The 27,998-nt window shown below is 40.3% G+C and overlaps 1 protein-coding gene across 2 annotated transcripts; it reads right to left on the bottom strand.

Moving 5' to 3' along the window:
- Window positions 1–862: 862 nt before the first annotated feature.
- Window positions 863–14,474, bottom strand: idh3b (isocitrate dehydrogenase (NAD(+)) 3 non-catalytic subunit beta). Of its 2 annotated transcripts, none has more exons than XM_066711781.1 (11): window positions 14,370–14,474; window positions 12,732–12,917; window positions 12,410–12,530; window positions 12,156–12,216; window positions 11,719–11,851; window positions 11,404–11,537; window positions 11,179–11,281; window positions 9,827–9,973; window positions 9,606–9,700; window positions 9,340–9,400; window positions 863–1,342 (listed from the first exon to the last, which is right to left on the bottom strand). In XM_066711781.1, exons 1-11 carry the CDS (start codon window positions 14,409–14,411, stop codon window positions 1,268–1,270), a joined length of 1,158 nt encoding a protein of 385 aa, XP_066567878.1. In that variant the 5' UTR covers window positions 14,412–14,474; the 3' UTR covers window positions 863–1,267. The 2 variants fall into 2 exon arrangements, with proteins under 2 accessions (XP_066567878.1, XP_066567877.1); XM_066711780.1 differs by lacking the exon at window positions 863–1,342 and adding an exon at window positions 8,055–8,838.
- Window positions 14,475–27,998: the final 13,524 nt, after the last annotated feature.

The following is a 27,998-nucleotide window of genomic DNA, read 5'->3' as shown; positions in this document are numbered from 1 at the left end:
TAATATCTTCCAAGTTTAAAGTCCATAACGATTATGGAGTCACTGCACAAACATTACACCTAATGCTTTCCTAGTGAAAAACAACCCTAGGTGGAATTATCACAACGGCAATGTGCTGCTTGTGCATGAGCTGTAGTTTCAGGTATGAGACAAGGACGTGACATACGATGAACAGTTAGGCGACTGCAAACTGTATCCCCACCAGGGCTGCCACTCCTCAAGATGTCACCTGTCATGCAGTCCTTCCCTGTCATTTGTGATGACTACCTCATCTACCTCCCCAACCCCTTAGTCCACCCTGCTGGCAGATCATTGCTACCCTGCAAAGTGTGCTTTTTTAATTAGTACAAAAAATAATAATCTATATTTAAATCAGTGTTTAAAGTGCTAAAACATGACCATCTATTACAAATAAAATAAATTAGGTCAGAGAAAGAAGGAGAACAATTTGCTAGTAAATATGAATTAATGAAACAGGAATTTGGGGTATTTTATTCGGTGTGGGGGGATCATTTTGAACTTGCTTAAGAAAATAATTCAGCTTTTCTCTAACTTTGGAAGTAAGGTTTGCCTTAAAAAAGTATACATGTTGTTTGCAAACTTCAGAATATTATCTTATTAATCACAATATTGCACTTTTATTATTGATAGTTGTCAGTTATAACTGCCAATCCAGAAACAAACAACTCTTTCTAAAATGTATCAGATAGAAAACTTGCTTTTTCATGATTATCTTTCGTGTGCATCAACCTCTGTCCACATTTGCACCAATTAAAATCTGAATCTCTCTCCCAATTTCAAATTTCATAAACATAGGTGCATTTAGGAGAAGAGAGAAAAATCAATCCACTAAAAAAATGCACCAGTTGAAAATAATTTTAATAGACTGACAAAGATAACATATTTACACATTTATATTTCAATATTGCTTCCACTTAGCATTCACAGGTACAATTGGTACAGTCAGTTCCAGTGTTTGTGTGTAGCCTCAGCACAGTGCTGGGAGTGTCAGGGTAACTGGCCATAGTGCTCCCAGAACTCCGCTTCTCTTCAAGCCTCTGGGACTGAAGGAATGTGTGGGTTTTATTTCAGCCGTGTACATATTTGAGATGGATGTTACTTATAGTTAGACAGATTATACAAACAAAATAAATTAGAGGATGGAGGTTAAAGATTAGAGATTTGAAGATATCTATCATTCTATCGAGAGAGCGAGATTGGTAGAGAAAGAGGAATGGGGTAGGTCAGCAGCATGTTGCAAGAGTCCTCAGGCCAAGTTGGCGATGACGGCTCTGGTGAACTCGTCACAGGATGCATAGCCGCCGAGGTCTCCAGTGCGCACCTGTCATATGGAGAAAGAATATTACACAAAGTGACGGAGACCGAAAATTACAAATGCAAGGACAGATACACACAGTCAAAACACATGGATAAAGTTACACAGTCATAATTCCAGAAAGTCAGATTCACAGCCACACTCCAATTGGAGAATGAGACAACACTGAGGGACAGCAGGCACAGGTCTCAGCTCATCTGCACACTTTAATTCAAGGTATTAAAAGTGCTATGCCACAACTAAGCATACAGCAACTACAATGGTATATGCTAACCCCTAATTTAGCAGCACAATACTATATGGAATGATACTGTGATTCAACACAGAATATCATATTAAAGTATAATATAGTTAGGGTGATGTGTTTCTCTCAAATTGGGTTTGTAACCTATATTTTAGTCCTCCAGCACCAATGCAGCCAGTATAGGCTCCTCCTACAACCATTTATTGAACTATCATCATCTCAATTTGTCATTTTGTTAATGCAAATTATGCACATAGCTTAACAGCAATGTACATGGCTACTGACACAGCTAACCATATGTCAACTTTATTCAAAGGTATTACAATGTGTCAATACATTAAAATGTTCAAGAAACACAAGCTTACAAGTTTTCTTTTTTTAAGGTGGAAATTACTTGTATCAGAAAATCAATATAGTAACATATTTAAGCTTCCCAGTAAACTATATAAATATAATGTAAAGCTTAAAAAAAACTTGTCACTTACAGTTCCTTATTAGAAATGAGGTAGTTGAATAAAACATTTTATTTTGTCATTGACTGGGGTTTTAGGCTGGATTTAGTTTTTTTTCAAAAAGAAGCACTAGTCTGCATATTTCTTCAACTTTACTATTATGATCATGATATTTATTTGTGACTTAACAATAACAATATTCTTTGTTTAAATGTATAAACCACTTATATACTTATATGCTATATACTTTGCACTGCAACTCTTAATCTCTCTTTAAACAATACAATACTCATCATATTTTATTATTATTATTAGTCAGATCTTAATGTGTTAATTTCTTTACAACCATTTGTAGTTCCCTACAGGTGACACTTGAAGGACAATATACACGGTTCGTACAGCTTTTCCAAAGTCAAATTCAAACACCTTTCAAGGTGCATTGTCAAAGCTTTTCCAGCACCTCAAGGGTTTGGTCAAACTAAACCTTCTCATCTAAACTGCACACTTTTCTGCACTGAACTAAGCCCATAAAATTATAATTTTACCACAGTAGGTAAGATGTTATTGTGCTGTGACACCCATGTTTCATGAGAGCCTTCATGTAGGCTTGGCATTCTGTTATGTTATCTGGCTTAGGCCAATCATCACGCAATCAGTGAAACTCTGTGAATTAAATCTGACAGCAATATGCAAAAAAATATATACCAAAAGACTATATATTATTTATATCAATTATCTACATTAATTGAGTAACCTAATCATTGTACACCAGAACCATATGTGAGTAGGCTAACGTACAATAAGCATGAGCACTTAGTCCCATCTGTGAGCGCTGCCAATGTTAAGGCGGTCACAGGTGCCATTACATAAACACCTTAACAAAAGTGTGACTCCACTCTTCATATTGTTTTTATTCCACTGGTAGGCTACAGTATATTACATGTTTCAAAAATGTAATTATTAGGTTATAGGCCTGCAGGTGAACCACACGTGGTGGGCCAGTTGCGTGTGCAGTGCACACACCAGAGGAGGCTGGTCCATAGAAGCAGAGGAGGTTGCTCTTCCTCTATTTTTGAGAGGCAAGAGGGAGATCAAAATATAAAAAAAGAGTAATTGGTTGAAATAAACTATTACCAAATCTCAGTATCATTTTTTAAAATGATTTCTCTCTTCTTCAGAAAAAATCCATTATTGAAATTCTGATTAAAATGCTTCAACAGCGACACCTGCAGGCAGAGGGGAAGGGCAGGCTGTGTGAAGTGGTGATGGGGGGCAGAGGAGGACGGGCTCCTGCTGTCCTCCTTAGGGTGGGATCTCATATATCAATTTAATGTACTTCATTTTTTTTTTCATTCTAATCTGTTATTGGCCAAAACACATAAAATGATGCTCCAAGGGAGGACGTCCTCCATAACCAATCAACAACCAGAATTGTATTGATATTGATATTGCGTTCATCCAATGATAATTTCCAAATTTCATCTTCAATTCTCTACCACTTTATTGTACATTAGTGTGACGAAATGGTGGTAAAGCGATAGATAGCCATAGATACAGTACCATATTAGAAAAGAGAAATCGTAAGTGCAAATTGCAAACCACTTTTAGATTTTTCAGATTTACATTTCCCTTATTTTTTAATCGAGAAGTAGCTAGGTAATGTTAGCTTGTTGTGGCAGCCCTGAAGGACCGTTAGGCCAACGGCTAGAAAGGATGCTAAAGAGGCAAATAATGGCAGCCTGAGTGAGGGGGTCACAGAGAGGCATGGAACCAGAGAGTGGGATAGTGAAGAACCACTTGTGGATTATTTGTTGTCACAGCCATTCCACAGTTTGGATTACACAGCAAAGGTAAGGATTAAGACTGCTGGACGATCGATTCCACAAATAACGATGATCAAAAATGCTAAACCAGGTCACCAGAAAGATTAAAAGCTGAATAAGGTCTGGTATGAGAGATATTCTTGGCTAACGGGCAGTCTCACGACTAACTGACTGTATTGTTGGCCATGCCTTCTGATGGGGAACCCTAAAGCTCACTTTAAGACTTGGTCTGCTCAAGGATTCTGTGATGTTAAGAATTTAGATAGGGCTATGAAAAGGCATGACAAGTGTTTTGACCACATCGGCGAGAATAGTAGGCTGAAGCTTTTTGGTCGGGTGCCCATCAACGAGTTGATTGACGAGGGAACACGTTTGCAGAGAGCAAACTACAATGTTAAAGTGAGACGAAACAGAGATGTGTTAATCCGTCTCATTGATGCGACGGCTTATCTTGAAATGCAAGAGCAATCTTTTAGAGGGCATGATGAGAGGCAGGAGTCGGCTAACAAGGGCAACTACAGGGAGTTGGTGGACTTGATAGCACGCTGTGACAGCATATTAACGGAGCATATTGAAAATTCTAGTGTGTTTGATATCAGCAATTGCATCAACAATGAAAAAGGAGATGTGGATGCAGCTCCCTTTTTTGCATGGCAGATTGACGAAACAACTGATGTGAGCCGTCACTCTCAATTGTCTGTTATTGTCCGTTATATAGACGATAATGGTACAATTCAGGAGTGCTTTTTGGGCTTTTTTGATGTGTCCAGTGGACAGGATGCCCAGTGCATTTTTGAACTTTGTGGAGAAGTTCATTGCACAGACTTATGATGGCGCTGCTGTTATGGCATCAGATCTTAACGGCTAACAAGCTAAGGTGCGAGCGGTTGCCCCCAGTGCAATCGTTGTGCACTGCTATGCACAACGCCTTAATCTTGTCCTCAGCCAAGGATTGAAAAGCATCCCCAAGGCCAAGATTTTCTTTGCTACTCTTGGTGGGTTCAGCTGTTATTTTTGCAAATCAACCAAAAGAGTAATGATGCTGGAAGAATCTGGGTGTTCCAAAGTGCCAAGAAGTGCACCCACATGTTGGAACTTAATTTCTCGTATTGTCAGTACAGTGGCTCTTAACAGAGAAAGCCTGATAGACACATTCACTCGCATTATCGATCATGATGATGATGAGTCTATAAGAACAGCAGATGGGCTGAAGACAAAGTTAGAAGATTTTGAATTCATGTTTTTGCTTTTTACATGTGAGCAGATTTTCTCCCAGACAGATGTTGTGTTTGACGTGTTGCAGACAAAAGCAATGGATGTTTCATTTTGTAAAAGGAGTGTTGAGAGGCTCATGGACACTATGGAGGAGTTAAAGTCAGAGGAGGCATTTGAGAGGATTTTCAATAGAGCAGCAGATGTTACAGAGGATCCGGAGCTCAGGCACAGAAGAAAACGTAGACAAGGTAATGAGGATCCCAGACAAGTTTATAGGTGACTGTATAACTCCATCCATGCAACCGTGAAAAGTCAGATTGGGCAGCAGTATCAAAACCTTGAATGTTTGAGATTCATGGAGCTTCTAGATTTTGGCAAATTTCCATTGTTCAGAATAGACTTTCCCTTTGCTGCATTCAGAAGTCTGACAGATAACTGGACATTTCTTTGACCTGGCAAAACTTTAAGAGTTGCAGGTGTTTTACAGTGACAAGACAATCCAAGGTGGCAGCATTAAGCTTTGTGATTAATTTCAGTCAATGAAAGCCAGTGGACTGAATGATGTAACGCCTGAATTGTACAGACTTAGGTCTCTCATCGCCACAATCGGGGTTACATAAGCTGGGGTTGAGAGGAGTTTCTCTTGTCTGAAGAGACTGAAAAGTTACACAAGGAACACAATGGGACAAGAATGACTGAGGAACTTGGCAATCCTTGCAATTGAAAGGAAGATTCTAAAATCTCTTAGAAAGAATGCTCACTGGTATTTGAAGACCATAGACATCTTCGCCACACAGACTTCAAGAAGAATGGACTTCTCTTTTAAATAAATTTGTCACTCTGCCCCTCTCTCATGGTCCTGATGACAACAGCCTGATGACAACAGCCACTCTGCCCCTCTCTCATGGTCCTGGTGACAACAACCATTCTGCTTTGTGACCTTACAAGATCCAAAGAAAAGGTATTCATAGCTCAAATAAGTTTTTTCCCCAGTGCTTTTTCAATTACTATTCAACTTCCAAAGCTAGATTTGTGTTGATATTTTACGGACTAGACTTATTCTAACCTTACAAGATCCAAAGACAGCCAGCCTTTACTTCTTTCTTGTTCTTGGAAGACTGGATGCAACAACAGGCCAGCTATGAAGATAATCATGTAAAGTGAGTGGAACCCTCCCACAGGCAGAAGAACTCATAACACTTCATTTTTGCTTTGTTTTTAATAATTCCAGATTTTCATGGTTTTTGTTTTTCCTTTTAAAATCAGAGGGTGTTGTGTAAAATTCCCACCGTAATGTACTGGGTGCTGCATCACCCTTAATTGGACTGACAGGCTTCTAGTGAAACATTACACACACACGAAAGTCATTCCCATCCAGAGCCCACAGTGATTAGATGTGTCTTTCCCTCTCGTGCACCTGGCCCCTTTTTTATATTCATCCTTTGTGTTGGAATATGATATATGATAATATGGTATTTGTTCCTTATGGAAGATGGGGATCAACTTTGAGTGCATTATATTACCTTCGTTGTATAGCAAGTTTGCATTAGGTTACTAGTTGGATTATTGCTACATCTGAACATAAGAACATAACGAACATAAGAGACAGAAGTAGCCAACAACTGTAAAATAACAACGCAGTGGGTTGGTTTTCCTCCTGTCCTCCCCAATTTTTTGAGTCATCAGCTGCCACTGGCACACACACATGACAATGATATGCAGATAAATTAATGTGCACAGAGAGAATAATTGTCAGCATACCATCAAATACGGGCCTAGAGTTGCCGTTCCCTGCGGTTTACCTTTGGCATGACTCGACAGCGAAAACTCTCCCGGAGTGACAACTTGAATCTTTCTTGTAGACCTAGTTATATCTAGTTAATTTAATCAGATTGCCGATTTGTTATGACAGTAATTAACAAAATTCAACCTGAAAAAACCACCTTCAAATTCAAGCATTTTCAAGGAATTCAAGCACCTATAAGAACCCTGAATATATTAAATATAGGTCATGAAACAGGTCGACAAAAACTCAGTGCCTTAAATATAGTATAATGCAGTATGATATAGTATAAAAGTGCCATGCCATGGCATTACAGTATAATGCAATACAGATTCTGTATTAGAGTCCTGTACAGTACTATTGTAGAGAACATGATGGCACAGGATGGACACCATTAGTCCGTTAGTTGACTATGGTCGTTGTTCATCTTGTACACACACCGTTCCTGCCTCCAGTACAATCCTGTGGACCATAATACAAGTCAGTTCAAACAGTGCAGGATTCCTAAACAGTTCTAAGAGTCCTGGATGGTCTGTAGCTGCAGACATAATGGGAGTTCGAGAGAGAGGGCAGCGGGCAGCCGGCAGCCGACTGCTGTCGGAGTGCACTAATAATAACTGGAGAGACTAATTTCTCTACTGGACCGAGATCAAACCCACTTGTTAACTTTTAGGATTCCTAAAATACTGAGACGGGACACAGCAGGAGATGGTGCTCTGTAAAACAGACTCTGTGATTTCCTGAAACATACAAACAAAAAAATCCTGATTTTAATGTTAAGACAAAGATTAATTAGTGGGTAAAGAGAGAAATTGAGGAGCAGTCAGACGAGGGGAGCAGAGAAAGGAAAAGCACTGTTAGCAGTAGGAGTGCAATGGAGGGAGGAGAGAGGCATACAGTCAAGAGTTAGGGGTGTCAGGATCAGCAGTCAATTCCCTGATTAAACTGTCCATAATTAAACTAAACTGGCTGAAAAACTGCACAGGCCAGGCCATTTCTCTAGAAACAGAGCTAGGGGAGTCCATTTCCAGTATTCCAGCAGTGATCTGAGCTACTGAGACACACACACAAACCGTAGTTTAAGCACAATTGCCCTGTGAGAGGAAATATTCCCCTACATAGAGCAATCCATTCATGAGATTTCACCAGGTAATTCAGGGATTACTTTGTTAAAATGGACAAAAACTAAGAATTCTCTCACTTATATAATATTATCCATCTTTAATTTAAACTGTTTTTGTTGTTGCATTTGATATCAGACTTTTCTTCAAACATAAAAACAAAATTACACCCATAATATACAGTATACCTTCAGAAATGTTTTTAAATGTGCAGCAAATGTAGTAAAAATGCATCAGAGTGCGTTGTTAAAATATAGAGTGTAATGTAACAGCAATAATAATTTAATTTAAACATTGCATTTATGCAAATACACATATATGGATATAATTGTACAAATGTACTTGAAATGTGCTTGAAAATTGTACATATCTTCCACAGACCTATATCTTCAGTCAGCACTCACTATTACAGCTACAGTTGCTCAAGAGCAGCACAGAAATATGCACTGATATGTTGCTAGTAATGAGCATCTATTGTATTAAAGTAATACGGTATATAAGGTGAGTATCTATTTATGCTTATTTTATGGTAAGTGGAGGCTAACAGCACAGGTCAGTGGAGACTAGTACATACACCCTCTCTCTAGTGGAACATGAATAGAGCCCACCACAGGTCAGGGTCCACAGTGACAGTGATTTAGGAGGGCCTGGAAGGTGTGTGGGTGGGGGCAGCAGGCAGTGTCCAGGTCAGTAGGGTCAGAAGAATGTCTAAGGCTTAGTGGAGTCATGGAGTAGGGGGTGGGGTGGAGGGAAGGGTGGAATTGCTCCTGGTCATCAGCGCAGATGCGGGGGGTGAAGGCTATCGATGACTGAGCAGACAAAATCACCAGTGGTGCAGTAACCCCCCAGATCTCTGGTCCGTACCTGGGAGGGATAGGGAGAGGTAGATGAACGGGGAGGGGGAGAGTTAAGAAAGATGATGGAGGGTGCAATTTCAGCAATGGATAAATTCACACAGCTGTGGTAGTGCTGTTAAATACAGAAAAAGCAGAGCGAGATGATGGCAGGTGAGCATCTAGACACCCTTGAATAAAACACACACTGCACTGCACCTGTCCAACCAAGACCCAGCTCACTGCTGAAAGATACCTCCTTACAACACCCATATCATCAGTGCCATGACCTCACTGGGATTGCTGTAGCCTGACAACAACCAGGTCTAGCTGAAGTCTGGTATAATTAATTGAACCTATGGAGGAGGCCTGTCGCTTAATGCATCAGAGTGGATCCAGTTAATAAACGCCATCACCTGACTCCCCCCACTCAGCAAATGCTCCCACAATCACTGTCACGGGGGTTAGGGAGCCACAGCAGGGCAAAGACAACACAGCAACAGATTCAAAACACACAGACACAGACTTTTACCTTGCCAAGTTTGATGACCCTCTTCACAGCCTCAGTCACAACGTGAGAGTGATACTCCAGACTGCAACAACAGAGCACAGTCAGCAACACTGATAGTTATACTACTCTTTACTAAATATTATTTTTATTATATTTATAATATAGTTGCTTAGCATAAGAAGGCAATGGAAACACAATACTAAGTGCAGGGTATAATGCCAAAAAGGATCTAATTCAATTTATATTTTTTGTATCACTCCAAAATGGTTATAAGAACAAAGGCTCACTTGAGGTGGCGAAGCATGTTGGCGGCGCTCAGCAGCATGGCGGTGGGGTTGGCGATGTTCCGTCCCACGGCCTGGGCAAAAGGGTGCCGCGCACCCTAAGAGAGGGAGAGATAGAAATGATTAGAGCAAAGGTGGTACAAGGACAGACAGACAGGATACACAAGCATATACACACAGGTACAAAGAAAGGGACAAAGAGAGACCACTGCATGGTGACTCACAGGTTCGAAGACGGCATACTCAGCGCTGTAGCTCTCTCCCGGGACTACACCTGCACCCCCCACCAGCCCGGCCGCCAGGTTATCAATGATGTTGCCATACAGGTTGGGCATCACCAGAACATCAAACTGGTATGGGTTCTGCACTAGCTGGGAGAGGACATGGACAGACACAGAGAGAGAGGGCTATGATTGCAGCACAATACATCATAGTATCCCATAATGGACACCACATAACCATGTCTCATGTCTGTATATTTATTAGGGCCTGACAGATATATATCGGAGCACTGATATTAAATCGGCTGATACTGTCAATTTACAGAAAAATCATACACCAAATGTTTGCTGAAGATGTTGACTGGATATCAGCAACCAAAAATGATCTCCAAATGACAAGCAAGCTCGCATCACATTAAACAATCTAAACCAGAGTTTGGCAACTGGTGAACCGCATGCCCCCCAAAGCCCTTTCTAAACTAAATGAGTGGAAAAAATTCACCTCTCAGACAATGTTGAATAAAACTGAAACTATTCATGATATTTATCTATAACCTACATCATGGTTTGGATATGATTCATATTGCAATAGTTTTAACATACCCAAATAAGTTGTACTTTTGAGGTCATTTAAAAAAAATACATAACAAAACTGAGCTCCCTCTTGGGAGAAAATGCACAGAAGCTGTGCTTCCTGCTCTATAACCTGCCACTGTTGGACTGGCAGTATTGAGGACTAAGAAGGACTTGTGAACCTGAGTAGAAACCTGACATGTACAAAGCTCCTGAGCTAGGCCAGCACTTAACACGATTTGTGGTTATTTATGATGAAAATTCACGTTAACTTGCCTTCATTGCACATTTGTCAGTTTCTCTCCAAGAGCCAAATCTGAGGGATGCATGTTAGAAAAATGTCTGTTTTGAATGCTAACAATTTCGGCAGATACATCGGTAATCCGTAAATTGTGCTCTCCAGTTATCGTTATTGGACCTGTATCAGTCAGGTTCTAATATTTATATACAATATCTGAACAGTTGCAGGGTCTGAATATTTTTCATTATCTTAATTTTATATGCAAATTATTTTGCAACAAGGTCATAGACTTGACATGCCAATAGTTTTGAATTTGAACTTAGGAGAGGGACAGTAATTTAATTTGCTTTGGTAAGCAACTAATTTTCGTCCTGCAGACAGTGAATGAGAGAGAAGGACAAGGCAAAGAACAGATGTTGTAAACAGGAAGATAAGACAGCACTGAAAGAGGTGTGTGACAAAGAGAAAGGAGGGAGGTCTGGATTGTGCAATTGAGTAAGTGCCTGAGAAGTATGTGGATGTGAGGGAGAGTGGTGTGTACCTGCATGCAGCAGTTATCGATGATCATGGTGTCGTATTTGATCTTTGGGTACAGCTCAGCCACTTCCGCACAACTCTGCAGGAACAACCCATCACCCAATTTCCTGCAAAGAGAGACTGTGGAGTCACACGGGGAGACACTTACTAAAAGAGTCACTTCCAGACAGACATGCAATATGCATGCACACAGACAGACAGACGGAAGCGTGCACACACAAAGACTGACATTATGTTGGCCTTGTGCACGGCAGTCACTTTGCTGCGACCCTTCTTGGTGGCATAGTCGAAGGCAAACTTGGCGATGCGTCGAGACTTCTCCCGGGTGATGATTTTCAGACACTCGATCACCCCTTTCGCACTCTGACAGGGAAAGAGTGGGAGAGGAAAAGTGAATTTAGAATTTGCATATAACTATATCTTTAACTTTAGCTTCATACCTCTAGAACTCAGTCTGAAGTGTAGTCTATTATCGTACTACACTGCACCACATTGTAATACATAGAGGTACCATGCAGTGTAGCAGCATATTACAGCGCAGTACCTCATGTTCCAGAGAGCTGTATTCCCCCTCAGTCTGCTCACGGATGATCACCAGGTCCAGGTTGTTGTGCCGGGTGTTGTATCCTGGCAGGCTGTTCACATGTACCACATTTGCAAACAGATCCAGTTTCCGCCTAAGACAAAGAAAGTACAGAAGAGCTCAGACAGCTCAGTACAGAGTGCATTATAAAGCACAGTCCTACATGGACACATCTCGGTACAGATTACACTACACATGCATGCACAGGCAGGCACACAGGCACATATGCACACACACAACACAGCCCCTACACAACACAAAAGAATCACTCCATACAATGAGAGGAAGTTCCTGTTACTTGATTCTCTGTATTAGCCTGTTTGCTGTTCCAACACCTGTCTTTTCTCTTTCTAACTCTTTCAGTCCTCTTACAGTCTATCAGGTTTTTGGTTACTGACCGCAGTCTCATCTCATATGAAGCCAGCTCCCCCTTGTACTCCATGGGTGTGTGGATCTTTCCTGCCGAGAGACAGAAGTAGGGAAATAAAGAACAAGTGAGAGACAAGTAATTGGAGTACGTGAGGGACAGAGAGGAAGTGAAGGAGTGAATGAGGTAGCGAGTGAGGGTGAGTTGTAAGTTCAGATCCAGTTGCCCTGAGATGAGAGAGGTACATTTCTTACAGGTCTGACACAGTTATGTGGTTATGCTCACCTTTGATGGCCACCCTGTTGTTCCTCATGGATCCCAGCACCTCTTCCAGTTTCTCCTCACTTGCCATGTTCTGCACTTCACTCAAATGAAACTCCTCAAACTCCACTGGGACATCCCCCGCCTTGGGAGGAGAGAAGACAAACTGCTAATCGGGCAGACAGCCAATGTATCTGTCAGTCAGAACCAGTCTCACCATTTATTAGTCAGTCCAAGTATTAGAGAGCTGGTCAATCAAGCAATTCATCATTCGGGCAGTCGGTCGGAAGTCAGTCACTCAGTGTGTTGGGGAATGAGTCAGTCAGTTAGTCAGAGCAACCTGTACCTTGAAGACTTCCTTGACAGCGCTCATGAGCTCTGGCCCTACACCATCACCAGGGATCATGGTGACTTTAAACAGGCTGTCAGCACGGGCAGGTGGCGCCTCCACACTTGTAGGGGTGGGACTGAGCAGGGCAGGGCACACGCTGAGACTGCGGGAGCAAAGCGGGAGCCATGGGCTGCCCAGACCCTGAAAGAGAGAGAGGGAGCAAGGATGAATAAAAGGTCGTGAAGTGAAAGGCAATATTCCCTTCATGGGTTTGAAAACTCAGATGGACCAGGACAATTCTAGGTGTATACCTAGGCATTTTCAAATGAATTCATATCACAATGACAAATAATCCAAATAATCCCAGAAAGCCTGTAATATTTACATTTTAATTCAAATTAACAGAAAAAACAATAATCTGATTAATTTACAAACCAAATACAAAAAGTACATGGTGTAAAATTCGATTTGTTAACAATATTATTTTTATTATAGGGAGATTTATTTTGTCAGAGACTTAATTGTACCAATAATTGTACTAATAACACACAACCTTGTGTGTTAGCTGATGGTTTTTGTAGCGGGAAACAATTGACGTGCTGCCTTGGTTTGGTCTAGGGGTGGAAAAACAGGCAATCATGAATTACACAAAACAATTACAGCTATCGATCCATCTATAGGGTTGTTGCGATACTAGCATTTTGAAATTCAGTTTCACGATACTAGATACACTTGTTTGGTCCCTGTAATGCTTTTCAATTTTTCATAACCTTCAGAAAATTGAATTGATAAATGGTGATCATATTTTCAATTTTCCGTTTTTTTTTTTAGAAAATTGAAACATTAGAATTTTGGAGAAACTTTCATATTTTATTTTAAAAATATTCTATATATATATATATATTTTAGAAAATCCAGTGTGTGGTGTGGAATTTCTATTTTTTCTTCTACTGAAAGAATGAGAAACGGAACAGTGGCTGAAGTGAGAGGACACTATCTGAGAAATAAAAGGCTCAGAGACGTGCTGGACCACAGCGGCGGCGGAGGACGCGTCTATACTGCAGTCACCTCCAAAATTATTGGCACCCTTAATCAGCTATATTCTCATAGATTGTAAATTAATGTTTCATTGGAATCAACCAAAATAACACATCTCAAATTAATAATTCATTTCCAAAAAAAAAAAAAAAATAAATAAAAAAAATCAATTATTGACACCCTTGATATCAGTACTTTGTGTACCGTCCAAGATCCGAATACATAACACCGAATCAGTTAGGCAGCCAGGCGAACAGACAGGCAAGCTTTCTCAGTTACACCTACACACAGGTACAGGAATTGGTACATTATTATTATTATTATTATTATTATTATTATTATTATTATTATTACTCCATTTCTTTGCAGACACCCTCATCCAGGGTGACTTACAATTGTTACAAGATATCACATTATTTTTTTACATTTACCCATTTGCACAGTTGGGCATTTACTGGAGCAATCTAGGTAAAGTACCTTGCTCAAGGGTACAACAGCAGTGTCCCCCACCTGAAACATGAACAGTGACAGTCCGCACTAACACTGCCCCATCTTTACACTCGTCCCCCTGCACATCTCTCTCTCTAACCCCCAGTCAATCCTCAGCAGCCTCACCTTGGTCAGAACAGAGAAGGTCCCTCTTAATGCAGCCGCCATGCTATCTATCTGTCGAAATGTGTGAATGTGACCCTGACACCGGAAATACAACCGCGCAGCTTCCGGGTCACGGTGGCTGCGTTATCAGAGACACCATAGAATTATATTGTATTGTGTGATGTCTTGATGAATGGCTGCGTTCACGACAGTTTTCTGCCGGCTAGATTTAAGACGGGAGTCTGCGCCCGACGTCAGGGACGCATATAGACAGCTTTGGTAGTGGAAATACATAGCAGACTAATCAAATATGCAGACAGCGTTGAGAGCAATTATAATAGCTAATCTGAAACGCACGAAAAATCAAACAGCAAAGTAATATTAAATCCTCCCTTAGCAAAGTATAAAATATATTCCTGCCTACAAATGTATTGTTAGCACTTCCATTACTGCGATTTCTCCTATGCCTTGCCCTCCTTTTTAGCCAATACCCAGGACTTAACTATAGGTTTGCACTTATAATTAGCTAAATGTACTATGTATTCTTTTTGTACGGATTGTATTACTGCACCTTTGTAATTATTGTTTATTGTCTGATATTGTAAATCGCCCTGGATACGGTTGTCTGCTAAGAAATTAGTAAATAAATGGGTACTACGTCTACTAATACTAATGACAATAATAACTATAAGTTTCATGTAACTCTTGAGGCTTCCAAGCTATATCAGTAGGTTTCCGATTTTAGCAAGCATTTGTAGTTTAAATGCTTGTTATTGTATGCATTTCATTGTCAATGGAGTGGGCTATAGTATACAATTATAATTTTCAGGTGTTTGCCATTTGATGCATGTATTTTAATTTAAGTGGAATGTAACATATTTCTCGATTATATGCTTTGCTATTTAATGTGTTCAATTTAATTTTAATTCATTTTAGCATATGTGTAGTTTTCATGCTTGTGTTTTGCAAGACATTGAGAGCTATTTCAAAACTTGGACACACGATGGAGCCAGAGGTCTATGTTAGGAATGTTTACATGTATTCGCTGCAATATAAAAAGCTGTCAATTAATTGTGTGATGCAACATGGCTGCCATACCATGCATGCAATAGACTTCCTGTTCAGAAGTCTTACAGTAAATTATAAGAGAAGTTCACATTATAAGTTTGGCATGGGTAGAGTAGGTAGTTTTAGCAAAACAGGTTGCTGCAGCGCATAACCAATGGTGACGAAATATACCACAAACATGCATATCATCGCCATTTAGTATTGTACCAATTTTAGTGAGTTTTTTCTTTTTTTGCTGATTTGATACATAGCTTAATCAGGGTGACATATGCAAAGTTTCGGCACACTGGGCCTTACAGTTTCGGAGAAGTAGCTGTTTTAATATGCTCACGTGTAAAACATATAATCCAATATGGTGGCCTAAACTTCATTTTCTGGTTGTAGCTTCAAGGCATGGGCATGAATTTCTGTGTAAAGTTTCATGTGTTTACTGTATTCCATTTTGCAGAAAATGTGTAATGTGTGTGATGCACATTTTTCATTTGTCCATGGCAGCCATGTATAGCAACTCGCCAAAGTTGGTAGTACTTTTCTTAAATTAAGAGGGGAAGAAGTTAATTGAAGCAGTTTATAAGTGTGTATGTGTGTGTGTTTGTGTTATATACATGGATTCACCAACCAAAACAACTAGGAGTGATTTGGAGGTAAAGCATTAGATTGATTCTGGAACACAACAGCTTTTTAACACAGCCGAGCTGATGAATCAGAGGTGTATCAGGAGGGTTATCAGGTAATCAGCCAATCAGATGCGAGAAAAGACCTGTTCACCTGGAGACAATCCAACAAGAACCTGCATTTTACACTGGCTGTGTGGACGAAAGAGTTTTCAAGTAAGACTTTATTTATTTTTGTATGCGCTATTAGAAATGTTGGTATTTGCTGCTTAAATGTTTAACTGCTATATATTGTAACACATTGACAAAGGTAAAACTAGTATTTAAGCATATTCCTATAGGAATTTGAAAAGCATTTGTTAATTTAAATATAAAATTACAATATGACAAACAAATGTAGTTATATACAGCTTATTAATAGCACATGGTACTCCTTTAAATAAAGTAATTTGAACCAACAATCTGTTTGTATGGGGTTTTTATTCTAGGTTCATCCAACAGATATTGGTTACATTTTGCTGATTAAATTGATGTTGAACCAATGTTGACAATTCAACATTGATTCCATTTGCAAACCCAACCAATTTTCGACAAAATTTAAACATTAATAATTCAACATTGAATCAACGTTGACAATTTGACATCGATTCCATTTGCAAATCCAATCAATTTCACTGTGTAACAATTTTTTTTGTTTGTTCGTTCTGTACAATCGTAAATCTCGAAAAACTACTTGCTTCTAAATCTTTTGTAGTAAATTTTGTATTACTTTAGTATAAATACATGTTAATTTGGATTCATATGTTTTTTTTTCTGACTTTATGTGAACAAAAAGACACAAAATCCGTTTTCTCATTGGAAATAGGTAAATTTCAAAGTATCACTGTCCTGGTCACAAAAGCAAAGTTTGTGGGGAATAATAGCCATTTTCTATACTTTTGAGTCATAAGCAATTAGGAAATAACACTTACTACCCAGGAACAAAAATTGTGTTGCATAGTGTTTTCAATGTAAATTCAACATGGAAAAAAATGTTGAAACAACATTGTTTTTAATGTATTTTCCCTGCTGGGATAGCTACACCACTAAATGCAATATGGCGGCAGCACCATGTGATGAGCATGTGCAATTTTCACTCAGAATGTGGGCATCACATGGCTCTATAATACTGCCAAGTATCGTGAGTTTTCATGGAAGTGTTTGCACTGTAGAGGTGTGAGAGAAAAATAAAATCCTAACAAAAACAATAGCCTTCCAGCACTTTGTGCATGGTGCAATTTACACCCTCAGTAGTAAGTGGAGTGAGGTAAAACCAACTGTTTAGTCATAAAATGACACATATCTGCAAATATATTGAGATAACATAATAATAACAAAATCATTTGAAGAGGTAATACTTTGTAAATGTGAAAGGTGTCTTGCAAAACGATCATTTTTTATGTTTTGACCTGAGCGTGGTATAAGGCATCACTCATAGAGAGCTGAACAGTATAGAAAACTTAGCAACAAACCTTTTGTAGGTCACCTGGATGAAAACATCATTGTTATACATTCAAATTATAATCACACCTATGGGATGACTCAGTTTAAGTGCAAGCATGTACCTTTTCTATTCCATTTGATTGCTTTCCCTGCTCACTACCTCTGGTCATGCAACCAAGTTAGGACTACTGTAAGCACATAAAACAACAACATTCCACAAACCAACCAACCAACCAAACAAACCGTACAGTATACTACAATGTTCAAGACAGTGTTTACAACAGCAAAACATGTTGTATACAACCATTTTACACAATGAATTGCTTGCTGATGTTATAAAGTAATTATAAAGTAATTATCAATTAGATTCATATCACGTTTCTATTATTTTATTTTATTTTATTTTAATTACAAATCAGCAACCCCATCTCCACACCTCTCTGTAGGTTTTTGCTTCTTTTGGAGGTGTTTGTCTCGGAGACAATAGCGAGATTTCCATCCACTTATCAAACATGTTTTATGCAACAATTCTTAAGTTTGCATTAAAAAGTATATCCACATTATCCACACAAGCCAAGGTGTTTCCATCCAAACTGACTTATGAAATATGTAAAAATATAAAAATGTTGACATAATTTCTTGCAAAAGCACATTGTCACATGCATTCTGTATTGTCAAATAAAATACCAAAAATGTTGAGTTGATTTCACCTAAAAAGTTTATTTGTGCATAGAAATATTGTCGACACACTTCGACCTGTAGGTACTCCTGATGGCTGGCCAGTTAGCCCAAGGCCCACAAAATGTAGAATGTATTAATATTGGGCAAGTCAAAATATTGATGTGTCAGTTGATCATGCAGGTACATGACAACAGTGCAGTAATACTTTGCCAGATCATGATGCAGGCAATGGACATTTCAGAATGCTCAAGCCTACCTTAGAAAGTTTGTGCCGAGTGATGGGACCTTTTGAAGGGCTGAGAATGCCAAGCCACCTTCCTCCAGTTTCAACCCGAAAGTGCATAGCCTTTGTGCCCTATAAGTTGGCCAGTTGCACAGAGTACAGGGTGGTAGAGGCAATCGGAGTCCGCAAGACCACAGTTCACCGTTATGTATATGTGGTGTGCACTGCTATACGGGAAAGGATGATGAGCAGCTACATCAAGTTGCCTGTAGTAGCAGAGGCACATGCCTGGACATGCATTATCAATCACAGCCACCTCATCTGAGCTATGAAGGTCCACCCAATGCTGAAGCTGTGGCAATATGGGACACACTTGTCCAACACGTTGCACACAGAGTCATCCGCCAGTCCCAAAATGACAACTTGTAATCAGAAGGCAAATCTGAATTAAAGTATTATTTCCATATGCGGAGAGAAACATTCAAGAAAGACATAACATAATGTAGTACCTGGGGGGGGTTCTAAGGACTCAGGCCAACTCAGCATTGTGGGTACAACAAGTCTTCTTTATTTGATTATCCACTGCAACACTGTCCACATTGGCACACTAACTCACTCTTACACTCTGACCCCTCTCTTCTGCTTCCTTTCTCTTTTATCCCCTTTCTTTACGCTACTCCAACTGTACTGCCTTTATCCATTAACCCCTAGTTATACAATTCTAGTATTATACATTAATAGAATGAGTTGCGTGCCGAGTTATCCATTGTGTATTCACTATTTAAATATTATTCCGAGGGTTGTTTTCTAATATTTAAAAGATAGTCCCCAAAACCATTCCTGCTCCTGTTGAAAGTAGAAAGGATCCCCTTCTAAAGGACAGTAGTTTTATTTTGGGGAGCAATTAGTGAAACTGTGAATAGACACCCAAAGCATGTGTCCCCCATGCCTAAATGCAGTGTCTTACAATGGAAAGTGAGCGTTCAGTGGCTGGCTTTTTATTAATTAACAGAACGTCCCCAGAACCATTTTAGGTCCTTTGGATAGTCAAAAGGATCCCCTTTAAACCTACACTAGTGTCAAGCTGGGGAGACATTTATGGGACTGGGAATAGACAGCCAAACTAGTGTCCCCAATGCCACCAGTTTGTGTCTTAGATTGGGTTGTTAGCTTTCCAAGCGTTGCTTTCTAATATTGAAAAGAAAGTTCCCAGAACTATTTTAGGTCCAATTGATAGAAGAAAGGTGTCCCCATCTAAAGTAAAATAGTCTTATCCTGGGGAACTATTTATTTGAACTGGTATTTCTCACCCAAATTGTTGTCCCCTATGCCACACATTTGTGTCTTAAATTGCATTAGGGGTCCTCTGCATACCCCTGAAAGTAAGCAGAAGACCCCCCCTGGCCACAAACTAGATGAGGAGAAGGTTACTGTGAAGCTGAAAAGCCTGTGTGTAGCTGTATAACTGAAATGTAGGTACTAAAGTACTACTGTAGAAGGGGACCCTTTCTACTATCAAAGGGAGCAGGAATGGTTTTGGGGGACACCAGTTTGGGGGTCTATTCCCAGTTCCACAAACACTGCCCCAGCATGACACAGGTTTAAAGGTTTAAATACTATCAATTGGACCAGAAATTATTTTGGGGCCATTCTTCTAAATGAGGGGAAGCAAGCCTTGGAATGCTCACAATGCACTTAAAAATACTCAAAATTCAAAATTAACTAACAAAAGAAAGGCAAACGAATACAAACGAACATACGTAAACGTTTTCTGGCACTCCAAGGGTAACAAAAGGCAGAGATGATCAGGGGGGATCTCCCTAAAAGAATGATGAGGGAGGTTAAATATTTGAGGCACAGCTTTGGTGAGAGCGCCGATTGCTCTAATTTAAGGATGCAGCCTCAGGGCCGACCTGCCACAGCAATTTAAAGCGAAAAACATAACATATTTTTCACAAGTAGGAGGATGTAGCATGTCACTTACAGTTTCATGAAAAACATCCAGTGCATTATATTTTGGTATTTAATTTGAGAAATGTAACCCAGTCTTTTTAACTGGATTGAGATTGTTGTTTGAAAACATTCACATATGAAACAACTTCCTTCATCATCCATAGAATTGGTAACAATTGGTATTTTGTTCCTTTGTTAAATTGGGAAATACCTTTTCAGTATTAATCCAAAATTCAGTGATAGGGTTTCTAGATACAAAGTCCACACTAGATGTGGGTCAAATATCCTTATTACAAATTTGTGAGCTGATTGAATAAAACATATTTTCTTTTTGCAATGTTCAGGGTTGTAGTTTTCATTCATTTTTGCCTCAGAGGAAATGTAAAAATGTGTATAAATCACCTAACAAAGCCTTTCTAGCTTTAATTGCTATATGCTTATACCCAGACTAAAAAATAATGTAGTGCTGGATACTGCTTTTGTGACACTGCAGCTACAGAGAGAGAGTAGTCTCACGTTTTTTATTGAATGGACATTGAAATGAACTACTTGTTTAGCTACAGACTAGTTTGATTTTAGACACATCTGTAGGACAACAAATGGATTACAGCTAAAAAACAAAAAGCAAACAAACAAAAAAATTGTCCCAGACTGTAATTGGAGGGCAGTGCTGGACTCTGCTGCACTGCAGAGCCACCTCTCTCCTTTGGGATCCACAGTCTCAGAAAACTTTCATAGACAGGGAGCCACAGTAAACAGAGCTGGAGAAGATCAAATGAGAAAGTACTGTAGTCATCATGAGGTGACTGAAGATTAGTGATTTAACCTTCAGTAGGCATTGACTAATTGACCCTAATAGGTTCAAGGTATAAATAATATCAAGCTGCTTGATGAATAAGAGACACTGTACACAGACACTGCATACAGACCCACTCAAATACTATGCAGAAGCACACACATACTCAGATCATTAATAATGAGTGTGTAGGGTAGAGAAGGGATATAACGTAAAACTTCCAATACTCGCCGGGTCTCAAATAGCAGCTGGTCTCCAATAGTTGCCAGGTTTATTTGCATAATCATGTAAACAAAAGGGCCTATAAAGTCTATAATAAACGCCGGGTTACTTGACAAAGGGAAATCAATACAGTTTCTAAATATGCATTAACACATTTGAAAGAACCTTCCACAACATATTTACGTAAAATTTTATTTTTAGTTTCTGCATCTCTCTTGTTTTCAGTAAATATATATACCGTATATTAATTTTTAAAAAAACACCATCACGTGTGTTTTTTATTTCTCACTTTAACTATATATATATATATTGCTGTATATTTGTATTGCTGTTAATTGTAGTGATTTAACTGTCAATTGCAACATAAACAATGCATTAATGAAGTATAATGTTGATGGTTTGGTTTAAAGCGTATTTCCACAGATTTGTTGAAGTGCTTTATGTCTATTTAGCGAGAGCTCGCAGTATATCGCATCTTAGACTGCTAACAGAATGAACTTGTTAGCAGTCCAGGTTAAGTGAATAACACTGATAATCTCGTTATCATGGCACCTGTCAGTGGGTGGGATATATTAAGCAGCAAGTGAACATTTTGTCATCAAAGCTGATGTGTTAGAAGCAGGAAAAATGGGCAAGCGTAAGGATCTGAGCGACTTTGACAAGGGCCAAATTGTGATGGCTAGACGACTGGGTCAGAGCTTCTCCAAAACTGCAGCTCTGTGGGGTGTTCCCAGTCTGCAGTAGTCAGTACCTATCAAAAGTGGTCCAAGGAAGGAAAAGCGGTGAACCGGCGACAAGGTCATGGGCGGCCAAGGCTCACTGATGCACGTGGGGAGCGAAGGCTGGCCCGTGTGGTCCAATCCAACAGACGAGCTACTGTAGCTCAAATTGCTGAAAAAGTTAAAGCTGGTTCTGATAGAAAAGTGTCAGAACACACAGTGCATCGCAGTTTGTTGCGTATGGGGCTGCGTAGCCGCAGACCAGTAAAGGTGCCCATGCTGACCCCTGTCCACTGCCGAAAGCGCCTACAATGGGCACGTGAGCATCAGAACTGGACCACAGAGCAATGGAGGAAGGTGGCCTGGTCTGATGAATCACGAGTTCAAAGTGTTGACTTGGCCTCCAAATTCCCCAGATCTCAATCCGATCGAGCATCTGTGGGATGTGCTGGACAAACAAGTCCGATCCATGGAGGCCCCACCTTGCAACTTACAGGACTTAAAGGATCTGCTGCTAAAATCTTGGTGCTAGATACCACAGCACACCTTCAGAGGTCTAGTGGAGTCCATGCCTCGAAGGGTCAGGGCTGTTTTGGCGTCAAAAGGGGGACCTACACAATATTAGGCAGGTGGTCATAATGTTATGGCTGATCGGTGTAGTTCACCATACATTGAATGTGATTTGTTTGCATCTTTGGAAAACAAATTATATACAAAAAATAATAATTAAAAAGAAAATTAAATTAAAGCCTGAGCTATTAGCCTACTTCTATAATTAAGCAATGTTTCAACGCTCTTCTTATCCTGCATGAGTCCGCAATGTCTTTTTATTTATGAATGTTTAATACAATCGCCAGATTACAATTGACACAGGGGCTTCTTGCAGTTATTTGGAATAAACGCTGGGGGCGTAATATAAAGGCAAGAATACCGAGGCTGTTTGTTCCTGACACTCTGGACTCAGGACTCTTTCAGCCCAGCTAATTTCCAGGCTGTCCCAACCAGAGGGAGGAACAGAGCAAACTGTTTGTCTATCTGTGTCTTATCCATGTGTATGTGGCTTTGATTCCCTTTTCGTCTGTGCCAATCTCTGTGGAAAATCAAGGGTACTGGCACATGTCTCTCTTTCTTTTTCTTTCTTTCTTTCTCCCTCTCTCTCTATCTAGTGTACTCATGAATCTGCACACAACTCAGCAGTAAGACAGAGTGAGATGAAGAGGGGGAAGGGAAGTAGAGAGAGATATAGAGGGAGAGAGGGGATGAGGGTTTGATCTTTTACAGAAATAAGCATTAGATAAGCAGCAGCTGTCACATCACATCAGGCTCACCGTCTGATTAAATTGGACTGGATTGTGAGGCCTAGTCTAAGTACAGTGGGGTGGACTGGAGTGCAAGGTCTGAAAAGACCAAAACTGTGGAGCCTAACTCAGCCCATTCTGCACACTCAGGAAAACTGGTGCATTTACTACATTGTGGGTCACAGCAGAATGTATGTGACAGTCATACCATAGAGCTCAGCCAGAGTTTGAGTTTCAGATGGTGAGCAGACAGGCAGCTGTGAACTGAAGGTCGTCCTATGTCAGTACCCTAACACCTAGCGTGGACACAGCTTACTGCCCCCTACCTGACCCTGCTTTCTTTGTAGGTAAGGTTGTTCGGCTGAGTTGCAGGAGAGCTGGTTTGGGGCTGTGATTGGCAGGAGCACAGGTCAGCTGGACATTACAGAGAGGGACAGGGGAGTGGACAGACTATCCAAGGCCTAAGAAGTCCAAGGTCAAATCAATTCTATACAAACAAGTGAATGTACAGGAATTGCAGGGAGGAGATTCCTTTATTCCATTTAGAACCCTTGTTGAAGCATTGGCTTTGTGTTAGTGTCAGTCCTTCAGCCTGTATTTTCAACAGGGATCCCTTTCCTCAGAGGCCCATAGACCCAGGGCATTACACAAAATAGTGCATTACTGTGATCATGCCAAAGAGAGTGAGATACAGTCTGTGTGTTACAGCCTCATCCTTAGAGGAGTAATGAAAGTCATCTTCATATTTAATGGAACATAAAGGTAAGTTAGGATGATGTGATTTTTTCGGTATAATTCAATCCAAGACACTTAAACTCAGGTATAACAGCTCAAGTTTGGTTGTAATAGAGATTACCTCTATTATCTCCCCCACTCCTCATATGCAGCAGATCCTAATAGCCTAGTATTCTGACCTCCATCTTGTCACAGCACAAGAGGGGAGTTTAGCTAGCTGGTTACTTAAGGGCAAGGCTGAGTGTGTAGTTACATTTACATTACAGTTGCATTTTAGCCACACCAGCCCCCATACCCAAACCATAAACAACCATCAAGGTATCCTCTTTTAGGTTTATGTCAGATGGTGACTGTTGAACACTTGCTACAATTACATTGTAATTATTGTTTTTTGAGAAATGCTTAAATAAAGTTTTAAAACCAGGTCTGATAAATATAATACAAATTATAAATTAATTGTCAAAATAGTTATATTAGGTTTTGATTTTATTTTGCGGTCTGCATTGTCTTTTGTGTATGCTGCCACTTACCACCCACAAACTATCTTGACAGGACAGAACATTAGAAATCAGATGCATTTTTAGGATTCGGGGAAGATGGATCAGTGCAAACAATAGCATGCAGTAACATCTTAGTGTAACAGTCAAGGTCCTAAACAGAAGCCCTTCGAAGCAAAAGGGTCTGAGACCCAAGCGCGGGGCAAAATGTAAAGCAGAAAGTAAAGTATAGGAAACAGCAAAGGTACAAGAGGGAGTCCGAGAGTTGTAGTTTACAATCAGGCAGGTGGTCAACGATCAGGCAAACAGGTCAGTATAGGGTAGGGGTATTCAACTAAAATTTAAAGAGGTCCAGTTAGAGAAAATTTCTTGAAGCAAAGGTCCGGAAGATCATAATGTCTAACTATTTAGTGTGATATATATTTAAGTAGCCTAGTAGTTGTATCAACATCTGCATGTAATCAATACCTGCTACTGCACTCATGCATTCTTTGACAACCCCTCCAACAGTAAATGGCTTTTTATGTTGACCCAAAATCCAAGCAACTCTGAGGGAACACTCATGAGTACGTTGTTGGACAGTGAATGTGTGGCTCAGGATCTATTTTCTGTGATCTCACTTCAGATTTGAGTGGGTATGTTTCTTCAAAACCTTTATGTTTTGTCTCATAATGGCGTTTCACATTGGCACTTTTTATAAGTGCCACGGATTCTGAACATATGAGACACACTGGTTTAGTGCTCCCAGTGGGAAGTATGAACTTTTCACCGTCCACTTTTCTTTTTTGGAGAGTGCCATTTGTTCCTTATGTTTCTCTCCCTTTCTCCGTCTCACCTGTCTTTTTCTCAACTTTTTCTGGCGTACTCCCTTTGTTTTCTCTACATGTATCGATATCTTTCTTTTTCTTTCTACCGTCTTTTCATGTGTAACTTGCGTCTAACTCTCATCTGTCTGCACTGTAGAGTCGCAATGTTTACCGGCTGGAATGCACAGACTTGATTGGCTGAGTGGTATCACGTGGGATGGCTTAACTCGCATGCAATTGGTCTGTGCGTTTCCTCATCCACTAAACCACTACCGTAAAGACTACAAAAGCTGCGCCGGTTAAAATAGAAGCGCCCCGTCAGGTTTTAAATCATAACCTTCTGTTTTAGCTGTAGGTCCGGGTCCGTATGGGACAGCTTCTGGGTCCAGACCCGGACCGCGGTCCGCCTGTTAGTGACCTCTGGTATAGGGAATCCAAGAATAGTCAAAAAGAGTACAAGCTGAGGTCAAAAACACAAGAGATCAGTCGTAGGGGAAAAAGGCTCAGAATTGTCACAGGATTGTAGGAAAGATTCACATTTGTGGAACTTGTGGAACAAAGGGGTTTAAATACACAACCCAAAAGGGCGTGAGCTATTGAGACCAGGTGTATGTGATAATGACTAATTAACCTGACTTATTACAGTTAGGTCCATAAATATTTGGACAATTACACAATTGAACACCAAAAGGCCCGGAAGACCATGGAAAACAACTGTAGTGGATGACAGAAGAATTCTTTCCCTGGTGCAAAAAAAACCCTTCACAACAGTTGGCCAGATCAAGGACACCCTCCAAGGAGGTAGTCGTATCTGTGTCAAAGTCAACAATCAAGAGAAGACTTCACCAGAGTAAATACAGAGGGTTTATCACAAGATGTAAACAGGAAACAGGAAGACCAGATTAGAGTTTGCCAAAAAATATCTAAAGAACCCTGTACAGTTCTGAAACAACATCCTATGGACAGACGAGACAAAGACCAACTTGAACCAGAATGATGGGAAGAGAAGAGTATGGAGAAGGGAAGGAACTGCTCATGATCCGAAGCACACCACCTCATCTGTGAAGCATGTTATGACATGGCCATGTATGGCTGCCAAGGGAACTGGTTTATTGAAGATGTGACTGCTGACAAAAACAGCAGGATGAATTCTGAAGTGTTTATGGCTCTATTATCTGCTCAGATTCAGCCAAATGATTCAAAACTCATTGCATGGTGCTTCACATTGCAGATGGACAATGACAAAGCATACAGCGAAAGCAACCCAATACTTTTTTAAGGTGAAGAACTGGAATGTTCTGCAATGGCCAACTCAATCACTTGACCTGAATCCAATTGAGCATGCATTTCACTTGCTAAAGGCAAAACTGAAGGCAAAACACCACCAAGAACAAGTAGGAACTAAAGACAGCTGCAGCACAGACCTGACAGAGCATAACCAGGGATGAAACCTGCAAAGGATTTGCAACCAAGTATTGAAACTCACAATTTAATTCATGATTATGTTAGTTTGTCCAAATAATTTTGAGACACTAATATTGGGGGGAACACATATAAAAATGGGTGTAATTCCTACACCGTTCACCCAATTTGGATGTAACTACCCTCAAATAACACTTAAAGCACATCTTGATCATTTCCTTTCAAATCCATCATGGTGACGTACAGAGCCAAAATGATGACAATTATATCACTGTCCAAATATTTATGGACCTAACTGTAAGTAACAAGGCAAAGCACAGCTCAAAACCAGGAGGAAAAGTATCTAGAATTTGGGTGAATACATGACAGTACCCTCCTCCCCATGGACGGATCCAGACGGCTCCAGACACCACATGTTGTCTTTGGTGCGGCTGTCCACGAGATTGGGGGGCCAGGTGTGTCAGATGGTCCCTGTGAAAGTCCTTGATGAGTGTTGGATCCAGGATGTTGGCAGCTGGCACCCAGGAACGCTCCTCTGGACTGTAAACGGCAGGATCTGAGTAGGGCCTGGACAGAATATGCAGGTCCATCCTCCAGTTCTATGGGAGGTGGAGGAGCTGCAACGGGGTTGGTGACTGGAGTGGCCTGAAGAGTGGGATCAGAGAGTACTGGCTTGAGAAGGGAAACATGAAATGTAGGAGAAATCTTGAAGTGGGAGGGAAGTAGCAGGCGATAAGTGATCGTGTTGATCTGGCACTGAATCTTAAAAAGGGCTATGAAGCGAGGACTTTGTTTACGTGACAGGGATCAGGGAAGCTTCATGTCCCTTGTGGAAAGCCAGACTTCTTACCCAGGCTAATGCTGAGGAGACAATCTCCGATAACGTTCTGCCATGGACTTCTGGCAGTTAATGGCCTGTTGGAGGCGTACATGATGGGCTGCCTGTCAAACATCCTCACTCCGTCTGAGCCAGTCATCAACTGCAGGAAAGTCTTGTGAGTTCTCCTGTCCATGCGAACAATGGGGGATGATAGCCCGTGACAACTTGAAACGGTGTAAGACATAGAGGAACTGGTTAAAGAGTTTTGGGCATACTCTGCCCAAGGCAAAAAACAGCTCCATTCCTGCTGATGG

This window comes from Amia ocellicauda, chromosome 8 (assembly GCF_036373705.1).
Source record: "Amia ocellicauda isolate fAmiCal2 chromosome 8, fAmiCal2.hap1, whole genome shotgun sequence".
Lineage (NCBI taxonomy): Eukaryota > Metazoa > Chordata > Actinopteri > Amiiformes > Amiidae > Amia > Amia ocellicauda.
This window is presented reverse-complemented; position numbering and strand designations above follow the sequence as displayed.

What these genes read in the sequence shown, in the direction of transcription:
- idh3b (XM_066711780.1), bottom strand. Translation starts at nt 14,411, where the DNA reads ATGGCGGCTGCATTAAGAGGGACCTTCTCTGTTCTGACCAAG. An exon ending in CAACAGGGTGGCCATCAAAG is followed by an intron (nt 12,217 to 12,409) that starts GTGAGCATAACC and finishes GTCTCTCGGCAG; the next exon opens with GAAAGATCCACACACCCATG. An exon ending in TCATATGAGATGAGACTGCG is followed by an intron (nt 11,852 to 12,155) that starts GTCAGTAACCAA and finishes TCTTTGTCTTAG; the next exon opens with GCGGAAACTGGATCTGTTTG.